At 47.2% G+C, this 12,403-nt stretch overlaps 1 protein-coding gene across 1 annotated transcript in view; it reads left to right on the top strand.

Annotated features, from left to right (window-relative positions):
- Positions 1-12,403, top strand: part of ttn.2 (titin, tandem duplicate 2) — a 363,393-nt gene that overhangs the window by 327,831 nt on the left and 23,159 nt on the right. The window contains exons 195-208 of the mRNA XM_036004140.1: positions 121-408; positions 854-1,153; positions 1,892-2,226; positions 2,588-3,566; positions 3,931-4,683; positions 4,801-5,103; positions 5,559-5,870; positions 6,184-6,474; positions 7,228-7,527; positions 8,040-8,181; positions 8,603-8,766; positions 9,632-9,934; positions 10,679-10,960; positions 11,273-11,691. Coding sequence (XP_035860033.1) covers positions 121-408; positions 854-1,153; positions 1,892-2,226; positions 2,588-3,566; positions 3,931-4,683; positions 4,801-5,103; positions 5,559-5,870; positions 6,184-6,474; positions 7,228-7,527; positions 8,040-8,181; positions 8,603-8,766; positions 9,632-9,934; positions 10,679-10,960; positions 11,273-11,691 — 5,171 coding nt within the window. The remainder of the gene's footprint in view (positions 1-120; positions 409-853; positions 1,154-1,891; positions 2,227-2,587; positions 3,567-3,930; positions 4,684-4,800; positions 5,104-5,558; positions 5,871-6,183; positions 6,475-7,227; positions 7,528-8,039; positions 8,182-8,602; positions 8,767-9,631; positions 9,935-10,678; positions 10,961-11,272; positions 11,692-12,403) is intronic.

Here is a 12,403-nt window from a genome sequence, read left to right as displayed (position 1 = left end):
AAAGTTTTCCTTGGGGACATCATTTGAAGCTGGTGATTCCCACCCCTGATAAATAGAAGGTTTCTCACATCCCTTGGACTGTGCTGACTGCTCATTTCTTCGTTCTCTTTGCGTCTCCAGTTTCTCCTGATATCGTGTGGTCTCCAGACCAGGCGCTTACCCTGAGGGCCGGTGAGAACATCAAGCTCAGTTGCAGAATCACTGGACGTCCCCTCCCCCAGATCATCTGGTACAAAGACGGCAAAGAGGTGGACAAGAGGACCATGTTTGACATTGAGATTACCACCGGCATTGGCACCAGCAGCGTTTTTGTTCGCGGTGCTGACAGGAGCCATCGTGGCATCTACACCATAGAGGCCAAGAACAGCTCTGGTTCCAAGAAAGCTGAAGTCAACGTCAGAGTACAAGGTGGGTAAACACTGCCGATTATGTTTAAAGGGTAACTTCAGCTTTTTAATTTTTAAACCTGGACCCTATTTTCTAATGTTTTTGTGTCTAAGTGACTGATGGAAACAACAGTCTTAAGTATTAAGCGAGATGAAACAAATGTTTTTAGCGTCCACTAAAAGTTCTGTTTTTGCCGCTGACAGACTCAGATTATTATTCTAAGTGTCTGACAACATTATGGAAAGGATCCCTACAGAGATAGAGCTTTTTGTTAAAGAGTAAGAGCCTCAATACTGGACCAAGTTCAAAGATTTTTGTTCTAATCTGTCACGTAGATACAAATGCATGGTAAATAGGAAACAAATCTTAATTAGCCTTTAAATATTTGACATTTGATGATACAAACATTTTCAAACCTATTTATGACATTTTCAAAGTAACTCCTCTACCTACGGTTTCCCGGCAGATACCCCCGGACCTGTTGATGGTCCCATCCGTTTCACCGGCATCACTGCTGAGAAGTGCACTGTGTGGTGGAACCCGCCGGAGAACGACGGCTGTGCCGTCATCACCCACTACGTGGTGGAGAAAAGGGAGACATCCAGGATCTCCTGGGCCACAGTCACCTCCAAATGTGAAGCCTGTTCTTACAACGCCGCCAACCTCATCAAGGGCAACGAATACCAGTTCAGGATCTCTGCTGTCAACAAGTTCGGTGTTGGCAAACCACTCGACTCTGATGCCTTTATCGCACAGATGCAATACAGTAAGTAAAGTCCCTCATGAGTTTAGACAGGTGAAGTACCCCCCCACCCCCCCCCCCCCCTTCCAGTGGACCACCATGGGACTTTATTTCAGTAAAAATCTGTTCGGTAGTGAACGGGGAGAGACAAAAAATGATTTAATCTCATTTGAATTGAGCCATGAATTACACACATGATGTTTGGCAGTTTCAAAGATAATTTAGCAAGTGGAGAAAGTCTCAGTTTGTGATAAAACTGTTGAAGTATCAGACTGTGTATACACATCATTAGAAAGACTCATCAGCCCAAAGTGTCTGAGTGACGTCTCTATGAGGCTACAATGTGTGTGTGTGTGTGTGTGTGTGTGTGTGTGTGTGTGTGTGTGTGTGTGTGTATGTGTGTGTGTGTGTGTGTGTGTGTGTGTGTGTGGTGCGAGCGAGGTGAGGTATATTGTGCGAGAAGAGAGATGTAGTTTACTGAGCTGTTTCACACTAAACTAAGCGGTACTATAACAACTTGCTAAATTATCTTTTAAACTGACAAACATCATATATGTAATTCGTGGCTTCAACTTCAACGGGATCAAAACATTATTTGTCTCTCCCCGTTTACTTGGCCTCTCTATTTTCTGTCTGATACATTTTATAAAAACTTGACCCACTCTATTACACTTAAACATTGATTGAAAAAAAGACAAAAACCAAACTGCCTTTACATTCAAAACTTGCCTTTTATAACTTGTTTTCTGCTGTTCTCTCCAGCTGTGCCTGACGCCCCTGGTACCCCAGATGCCACCCATGTGACCGGAAACAGCATCACCTTGTGCTGGACCAGGCCGAGGACGGACGGAGGCAACGAGATCAAACACTACATCCTGGAGAGGAGGGAGAAGAAGAGCCTGCGCTGGCTAAAGGTTTCCTCCAAGAGGCCCATCACAGAGCTGAGACACCGTGTCACCAACCTGACGGAGGGCAATGAATATGAGTTCCGCGTCATGGCTGAGAACGGCGCAGGCATCGGACCGACTAGCAGTACTTCCAGGCTCTTCAAATGCAGAGAACCAACCAGTGCTCCCAGTGCCCCCACACTAATCAAGGTAGGATTGCAGGAAAACTGCATGTAGGACTGCAACTATCGATCAATGTTCTTTCACCATCTTCCAGATAACTTTTACTTCAGAGAGATAATAACTGCAAAACAACAAGATCAGAACAAACAAAAAAAAACATAGCAAATAAAGGGGAAAGATTGAGATATTTTATTTTACAGAATCTTTCTTTGGGGTAGATCTTATTCCATTTTTGTATGTGATCTCTGATGCAAAGGTACATTTTCGTGTGCGTCTAAAGCGTGTCCTGTTGATAGCCATGCATTTAGTTTTGGCGGATTTATCTCTTTCCATGTCCTTGTTATTCTGTTCATAACAATTTATACATGTATCTTTTCTTGTCGATTAGGTCACTGACTCCACCAAGTCCTCCATCACTCTGGAATGGACCAAGCCAGTGTTCGACGGTGGCTTGGAGATCATTGGCTACAACATCGACATGTGCAAGGCCAGTCTGGAGGAGTGGCACAGAGTCAACAACCAGCTGTGCATCCACACCAGCTACACCGCCAAGGGCCTGACGCCTGGTGAGCTTTACAAGTTCAGGGTCAGTGCTGTGAACAAGTCGGGAGAGGGCGATGCCTCCGTGTTGGCGAGCGCCGTTCAGGCTCTGGACAGACTGAGATCTCCCGAGATCGACATCGATTCCAACTTCAAGCAGACTCACATTGTGAAGAACGGCGGCACTGTCACGCTCCAGATTGCCTTCCGCGGCAAACCAGCTCCCCTCGCCACCTGGTCGAAGATAGATGGCGAACTTCCCGTCATGGGCGACATCAACACCACAGACTGCATGTCGACTCTGACCATTGAGGGGTGCACCAGGTATGAAGCCGGCAAATACACCCTGTCCCTGGAGAACAACAGCGGGCGCAAGGCCATCACGTTCACTGTCAAAGTGCTGGACACGCCCGGACCTCCCGGAGCTTTCAACTTCAAAGACATTACTCGCGGAGCCTTGACGATAATGTGGGACGCCCCGACCAATGATGGCGGAGCCCGGATCCACCACTACATGGTGGACAAACGTGAGGCGAGCCGCCTGGCCTGGCAGGAAGTCAGCACCAAGTGCTCGCGGCAGATGATTAGGGTGACCGGTCTGGACGTCGGCGTGCCGTATCTGTTCAGGGTGACCGCCGTGAACCAGTACGGCCAGGGAGAACCTCACGAGATGACGGAGCCCATCATCGCCACGGAAGAACCCACGCCGCCCAAGAGACTAGACGTTGTCGACACAACCAACTCCTCGGCCTCGCTGGTGTGGCTGAAGCCCGAGCACGATGGAGGCAGCCGCATCCGAGGCTACATCGTTGAATTCAGAGCTAAAGGTGAAACTAAACATCCTCTCAATACTGAGCTAATACTTTAAGTACATTTTCCTGATGATACTTACATAATTTTACTTAAGTAATATTTCCAATGCAGGACTTTTACTTGTAACACAGTATTATTACAGTGTGGTTTTACCTAAGTAAAGGATCTGAATACTTCTTCCACCACTTAATAAACCTGATGAATTAACTGCACTAATTTGCACCTTTCTACTTAGAAAGAATGGTGTACACTGTGTGTATGTTAGCTGTGATGTAATGTTTTCATCTGTAATCTGATGTTTTTATCTGTTTGGTGAGACCAAAGAGGATGTTATGGCCTCGGCTGGACACTCAAGTTCTATTCTATTCTGTTCTAAAGGCACCGACCGCTGGGTTGTTGGCGGAGAGACCAAATCCCAGAAGATGCTGTTGGAGGGTCTGATTGAAAACACAGAGTACGACTTCAGAGTCAAAGCCAAGAACGACGCTGGAATCAGCGAGCCGCAAGGCACCTTCGGCTCCGTGGTCATCAAGGAACCTCGCATCGAACCGACTGCCGACCTCAGTGGCATCACTAACCAGCTGGTCACCTGCAAGATGTCCAACACCTTCACCATCGACATCCCCATCAGCGGCCGGCCGGCGCCCAAAGTCACCTGGAAGCTGGAGGAGATGAAGCTGAAGGAGAACGACCGCGTCTCCATCAGAACCACCAAGGAGACGACCACTCTGGTGGTGAGAGACAGCAAGAGGAGCGACAGCGGCAAGTACTACCTGATCTTGGAGAACGCCGCAGGCGTGAAGACGTTCACAGTGACTGCGATGGTTGTCGGCAGACCGACTCCGCCCACAGGCCCCGTGAAGATCTCTGAAGTGTCGTCCGAGTGCTGCACCCTGTCCTGGGACGAGCCGGCCGACGATGGCGGCAGCGACATCACCAACTACATCGTGGAGAAACGAGAGTCCGGCTCCGCCTCCTGGCAAGTCGTGAACTCCAGCGTGAAGAGAACCACCATCAAAGTGACTCACCTCACCAAGTACATGGAGTACACCTTCAGAGTGTGCGCCGAGAACAAGTTCGGAGTCAGCAAGTCCACCGAGTCTGCTGCCGTCGTCATCGAGCATCCATTCGGTAAGTTCTCTTCAATATTTCAACAAAAGCAAATGCAAATCCTGTTTTTTTTCCCCCCATTTTAACATATTTTACAAATAAAGAGTCCATATTATCACCTCCACTTATTCTCCACAGTTCCTCCAAGTCCTCCAAGTCGTCCAGATGTGGTCTCTGTGTCCGCTAACGCCATCAACATCAAATGGGACTTGCCCTACGCCGATGGTGGCAGCAAGGTGTCGGGCTACTGGATCGAGAAGAAGGAGAGGAACACGATCCTGTGGGTGAGGGAGAACAAGCTGCCCTGCCTCGAGTGCCATTACAAGGTATCCAACCTGATCGAAGGCCTGGAGTACCAGTTCAGGGTGTACGCCATGAACATCTCCGGACTCAGCAAGGCCAGCGAGGCTTCCAGACCCGTGGTGGCGCTCAATCCTGTTGGTGAGGGAAACATTCATGTCTTAACTACTTAAACTAATGATGATAATGGTTGTTTCAGCACGACAACTTATCAACCAAAGTTATAGATGTAGATTAGCAGACCCAAACGGTTTTCAGTGGTGGTCCAGAATTCAAATGTGCAGAATTAAGTGGATGGTTATTCTGCTTGTTTAAAATCTGGAGAAAATCTGCGATTGATCAGTCAGTTAATTTGGTTACTGTTCACCTCACTCAGCTAAAATTCAATTTCAATTCAGTTTTATTATGTCAAATCTTAACAGAAATGATCTTAGGACACTTTAAAGCTGGAGTAGGTCTAGACCACACTCTATCGTTTACAAAGACCTAACAATTCCCCCCAAAAAACCTTAAAGAACCCTTTAGGAGAATAAAAAGCTGCATGATTAAAGCTCTGTTACAGTTTTTACACTAATCTTCTCCCCCTTCCTGCTCAGATCCTCCTGGTAAACCCGAGGTGACGGACATCACCCACTCCTCCGTGTCGCTGTGCTGGACCGTGCCGGCCAACGATGGCGGCAGCAAGATCGTCGGTTATGTGGTGGAGAGGAAAGTCTACAGCGCAGATGAATGGGACGACAACCGCTGGCTCAAGTGTAACTACACTACCATCAGCGAGAACTACTTCACTGTCACCAACCTGGGAGAGGGAGAGATCTACGAGTACCGCATCATCGCCAAGAACGCCGCCGGTGTCCACAGCGCTCCCTCCGAGATCATCGGACCAATCACATGCAAGGATGAATACTGTAAGTCAGTGACTCCCAACCAGGGGTGCTTGTATCCTAGGGGGTATGTTAAGTGAAAAACAAATAAATATATATATATATAGTATATAGCAGCTGTAACACCTGAAATGTTGCAGTTATGTATGAGAAAACTAGTTAGCAAACAAGCACAGAAGTTTAAACAGGTAGCTAGAAGTAACACACATACACACACACACACACACACACACACACACACAAACATGCACGCACGCACAGGTAGCTAAAAGTAATGAAAACATGGAATAACTGTCATTTACTGAGAGGAAATCTAACGATCTCTTCTTTGCTGCAGCTCCACCGAAAGCCGAGCTGGACAGCAAGCTGATTGGCGAGACGGTCATCGTCACCGCCGGCTCAGACCTGGTGCTGGACGGCGCCGTGGGCGGTAAACCCGAGCCCACGGTCTATTGGTCCAAGGGAGACAAGATGCTGGAGCTCGGGGAGAAATACTCGCTGACCTACACCGCCACCAGAGCCATGGCTGTCATCAAGAGCTGCGACCGCTACGACACGGGCCGATACATCCTGACGGTGAAGAACGCCAGCGGAGTCAAGACGGCCGCCGTCAGCGTTAAAGTCCTGGGTGAGCAGAAACTAAGTTCATTAAACCATAATCACAGTTGACTGTTGACTCTGAACTGAGTAACAAAACATTCTGGTAGAGTAACACAGACTATATCAACTATTAGACTTTAGGCTAAAGATCTGTATATTATTTGGAAAAAAACACAATATTTATAAAAGGTATACGTGCAGTTTGGTGTCCCAAATTCCCTATGGAAGATGGGTTAGGGTTAGGCGTTCAGTTATAATCCCGCAGATGGTAGCTTTTGATTACTTTTTGGAAAATAATAAACTAATAAATAGTCCCTCATCATTTAAGGCCCTCATCATTTGGGACACTCAGTTTTTGGAAAATAACGTGGGACAATAAACTACACATATACCCTTGTAAAAATGAAATAATTTTTTTCCGCTTTTTTCGATGTTTGTGGAAAAAAAACATTTTTTTCCAAGTTTGATTTTGTCAACATTATTGTTTCTTTTTCAACATTTTTGTAGTTTTATTTTGACGTTGACATAATTTGGAAAAAAAACAAACATGATACTTACTCTATATTACCTTTAAAAAATAAAAAATGTTTTTTGTAGCTTTTTTTCCCGATATTATTTGACGCTTCTTTCAATCCTGTTTCCAACATCTAACTGTTCTCCGACTGTCTTCATCATTCTGAAACGAGAACATAATAAAATGTTGAGGATGACTCATCATTTAACCACATTTAGTAGACAGATGTGTCTGACCTGTCTGATCTAACTCTGGTCCTTCTTCCAGACACTCCTGGCGCTCCGGCCGATAAGATCGTGATCAGCAGAGTGACGGAGGAGAAGTGCACCGTCTCCTGGAAGATTCCTCTGGAGGACGGCGGAGACATCGTCTCCCACTATATCGTGGAGCGCCGCGAGACCAGCCGCCTCAACTGGGTCATCATGGAGAGCGAGTGCAAGACGCTGTCGTGCGTCAGCAGCCGGCTGATCAAGAACAACGAGTACGTCTTCAGAGTCAGAGGAGTCAACAAGTACGGCGTCGGAGTTCCTCTGGAGTCTGATCCCGTCATCGCCAGGAACGCCTACAGTAAGCTGAAACATTTTAACTTTTCAAGTATGTAAATGAGTGAGTGAGTAAGTTAGTAAGTTAGTAAGTATGTAAGTAAGTAATTTAGTAAGTTAGTAAGTATGTAAGTAAGTATGTAAATGAGTGAGTATGTAAGTATGTGAGTATGTAAGTAAGTATGTAAGTAGTAAGTATGTAAGTAAGTAAGTGAGTGAGTGAGTGAGTGAGTGAGTGAGTGAGTGAGTGAGTTAGTGAGTGAGTGAGTAAGTTAGTAAGTATGTAAGTGAGTGAGTGAGTATGTATATAAATATGAAAGTAAGTGGTTAAGTGAGTAATGAGTAAGTACTAAAATACTTAATACAAGTATATAAAATTATGTAGCCTAAGTAAACATACTGTATGATTGTGTGTTTCAGTTTTCCCAGTTTTTTGAGATTCAAAAAGTACATTTTTCTGCACGCAATAATGTCCCTTTCCAATGTAGAGTTAGGCATAATGTAACAGGATGTAAATGTGTCTCCGTCTTTCCTCAGCCATCCCGTCCCAGCCGGGCACCCCCGAGGCTACGGGCGTGGCTAAAGAGCACGTCGTCATCGAGTGGCTGAAGCCCGAGAGCGACGGAGGCAGCGAGATCAAAACCTACCTGGTGGACAAACGAGAGGCCAGCAGCACCAGGTGGGAACTACTTCTTCACAGCTTTTAGATTTCAGATTTTAGTTAACTTTCTGAAATATTGACTCTTACCTAGGGCTGCTCGATTATGGAAAAAAAAATCATAATCACAGTTATTTTGGTATCGGGATTATTTAACACAATTCCTCGTCGACGTTTGGAAAGATGTTGCAGTTATTGAAGTAAAACAGTGAAAACAAATCAACAGTAAAAACACCTTCAACTGAGACGTTTCCCTTCATATATTTCCTGTTTGAAGATATTTTTCATTCAGAACATGAGAGAAAATAAGAGTTTACTTGCAAAAACGTAATGTGCAAAATAACTGGTTTCCTCGATGACATTGTTTTAGATTAATTGCACAGCCCTGCTCGTATCGTCTCTCTCCTTCTCACGGCGTTCTTTGGTTTCCACCCTGAACCAGGTGGACTCGGGTGAACAAGAACTACACCATCTACGACACACGTCTGAAGATCACGGGCCTGCTGGAGGGAAGCGAGTACCAGTTCAGGGTGACGGCGGTCAACGCCGCCGGGGACAGCCAGCCGAGCGATGCCTCGGCCTACATCCTCTGCAAAGACCCCACATGTAAGAGATCTCATGCCGAGTCAGTCTGTCACTTTCAAAGCCTAAACTGGCACTAAATGTTACAGTTTTAGAGCTAAAAACTTTATTTTAATTTCTCGTGTTGATCCCAAAATCTCAACAAGAAATGAAGATTATTTTCCATTTGACGGAACGACGTTGGGAAAAGTAGATAAACAATTAAAAGCTCAGCATTGGTTTGTTCAAAGAATCAAAGCACGGATGACATATGGACTGATCCATAAGTGGGTATTTGTATGATGATAAATCCTGAATATGGTACAGAGGATTATCTCCCTCTCTCTCCCTCTCTCTCTCTCTCTCTCTCTCTCTCTCTCTCTCTCTCTCTCTCTCTCTCTCTCTCTCCCTCCCTCCCTCCCTCTCCCTCTCCCTCTCCCTCTCCCTCTCCCTCTCTCCCTCCCTCTCTCTCTCTCTCTCTCTCTCTCTCTCTCTCCCTCTCCCTCTCTCCCTCTCTCCCTCCCTCCCTCTCCCTCTCTGTCTCTCTCTCTCCCTCCCCCTCTCTCCCCCTCTCTCTCCCTCTCTCCCTCTCCCTCTCTCTCTCTCTCTCTCTCTCCCTCTCCCTCTCCCTTCCTCCTCCCTCCCTCTTCCCTCTCCCTCTCCCTTCCTCCTCCCTCCCTCCTCCCTCTCCCTCTCCCTTCCTCCTCCCTCCCTCTCTCCCTCTCCCTCTCTCCCTCCCTCCTCCCTTCCTCTCTCCCTTCCTCTCTCCCTCCCTCTCGCCGTCCCTCCTCCCTTCCTCTCTCCCTCCCTCCTCTCTCCATTCTGTAGGACAGAGGAGGAGATTTCAGACGCAACCGATCTGAATCTAAAACTAAACGTAATTGTTGTGTTTGTCGTGTTCTCCTCCCAGATACCCCGGCTCCTCCATCCATGCCTCGTATCACGGACACGACCAAGCACAGCATCAGCATGACGTGGACGCGGCCCATGTACGACGGTGGCTCGGACGTCAGCGGCTACGTGGTGGAGATCCTGGAGGAGGGCACGGAGCAGTGGTACCGCGCCACTGCCAAAGCCCTCAGCACCAACCAGTACGTGGCCGCCGGCCTGGCAGCCAATAAGAAGTATAGATTCAGAGTCGCCGCCATCAACAGCAAAGGCACTGGCGAGTTCAGCGAACCCAGCGCCGAGGTCGAGCCGCTGGAGAGGATCGGTGAGTTCCAGCACATTAATCCCACAATAACTGAAACTTAATAAATACTAAAACCTTTAAGAAAAACTAAACCAAAACTATATTACACAGTTAAAAAACGATTATAACGATAGAATTAAACAGTTGACGTGAGATAAATTTGCTAAATTGGGATGAGTTGGTTCGCGTCTTTTCGGTTAATATAATGTAAAATTATTTGTATAGATTACAGCCAAAGTACAGTTTGGTGGCCCATATCTAAACGTATAAAAACAAAACAGAAAAGACAATTTAACGCATTTGGGGTCAGTCCTATGTTCCCACATTTCTAATATTTTTCTTAAAATTCGGCCCGATGTTAGGGTTAGGTTTACATTCCATCTGTAGTCCATTGCGTAATTGGCTACCAAATTGAGAGAAAGGGGGATACAATCTGATACAAATTTATGAAAAAGGAAATGTGGGAACATAGGGCCTAATTTTGAAAAAAATCTTAGAAATGTGGGAACATAGAGCTGTGGGAACATAGGGCTGTGAGACCATTGGGCTGTGGGAACATAGGGCTGTAGGAACATAGGGCTGTGAGACCATTGGGCTGTAGGAACATAGGGCTGTGGGAACATAGGGCTGTAGGAACATTGGGCTGTAGGAACATTGGGCTGTAGGACCATTGGGCTGTGGGACCATAGGGCTGTGGGCACATAGGGCACATTTAACACAGCCTGATTATGGGACTGTCGTCTAACTCTTCTCCACTCTGTTTAGAAATGCCGGACCTGGAGCTGGCCGAGGACCTGAAGAAAACGGTGTGCGTGCGCGCCGGAGGAACCCTGCATCTGGTTGTGTCTGTCGGTGGCCGGCCGACCCCCGTAGTGACCTGGAGGAAGACGGGTGTGGAGCTGCAGCGGCGCGGCTACATCGAGACCACCGAGCGCTCCACCTCACTGATGTTGGAGAAGGTCAACCGCTATGACTCGGGAAAATACATCGTGGAGGCGGAGAACCCGTCTGGCAAGAAGACTGCCGTCATCCTGGTTAAAGTCTACGGTAAGTCACCCAAACGTCTCCACAGAATCAGCTAGGCTATACGTTGATGCAATGATCATGTCTCACACGACCTATCGCATAACTAGTTGGGCCTCAGCATGTAAGACAACTCTAAAGTCCTTAAAGACAACATATAAACAAGCTATAAAAGTTTGAGATAGAAAATCTAAAATGTACTATCACTGTCAGATTTTAAAGAAACTTGAACTCTAATTCTGTCGGGCTCGGGCCTTGTCGGGCCTAACTTTTAAGGCCCGATTACAGCTCTACTCTACGTCTCCCAGTAAAAAGACGCTTGTCTCTCTCCTGCAGACACCCCCGGTCCTCCCGGCTCTGTGAAGGTGAAGGACTACACCAAGGAGTCGGTGGTGATCACGTGGGACGTCCCGAGCATCGACGGCGGCGCTCACATCAGCAACTACATCGTGGAGAAGCGCGAGGCGACCATGAAGTCGTACAAGACGGTCACCACCGAGTGCAGGAAGACGCTGTTCCGGATCAGCGGTCTGGAGGAGGGCGTGCACTACTTCTTCAGAGTGCTGCCGGAGAACATCTACGGCGTGGGTGAGCCCTGCGAGACGGCCGAGGCCGTGCTGGTGTGCGAGGTGCCGTCGGTACCTCAGGACCTCCAGGTGGTCGATGTCACCAAGTCGTCTGTGACGCTGTGCTGGGAGAAGCCGCTGCACGAAGGCGGCAGCCGGCTGAACGGATACATCATCGACGCCTGCAAGGTGGGTCCAAAGGCTTCTCTCTCGATACATGAAAGTTAACCCTTTTGTTGTCTTACCGTCTATTGTGAACTTGTAGCCTGACAAGCCAGACCCACATCCAGATGTTGGGTCTGGGAACTCACCATTGGCAGGGCTCAATCCGAGGGGCAGGATAAACGGTTGTCTTTCAAATTCCCTCTGCACGCAATAGGATAGCTCTCCAACCAACCAGAGCAACACTAGTTGATAGATTCAACTTTAAACTCCGAACAAATCTTCCTTTTTTAAGAATGACTTCAGTGTCGTTCTTTGTTCTTTTGTCAAAAATGTAATTTGCAGCCAGGAGGTCTAGCAACTCTCCGTTGGCTGGAAAAGCCAGACTCTAGTCAGGCCAATCACATAGTGTATAGAGTCAGTGGGCGGGCTTAACATAATGACGGCAGAGTTGCGATGGTTCCACGTGAATTCCCCGCTACTTGAAAACAAAGAAGATGGCTGCTGCAGCTGGTGAACAGCGGTCTTTGGAATCGGCTTTGGTAGCGACTCTGGAAGACTTGGAGTTCAGCTTTTCTTTGAGAAAAGAACAAAGAACGGCACTGAAGTCATTCTTAAAAAAGGAAGATGTGTTCGGAGTTTTGCCGACCGGATACGGCAAAAGTTTAATCTATCTATCTACGGCGACAAAACGTCAGATAAAGCAATTTTTTTTTTTTTTAAAAGCGGCTAAAACCTT

This window comes from Sander lucioperca, chromosome 8 (genome assembly GCF_008315115.2).
Source record: "Sander lucioperca isolate FBNREF2018 chromosome 8, SLUC_FBN_1.2, whole genome shotgun sequence".
Classification (NCBI taxonomy): domain Eukaryota; kingdom Metazoa; phylum Chordata; class Actinopteri; order Perciformes; family Percidae; genus Sander; species Sander lucioperca.
The sequence above is the reverse complement of the archived record's forward strand: the minus strand, read 5'-3'. Positions and strand labels throughout refer to the sequence as shown.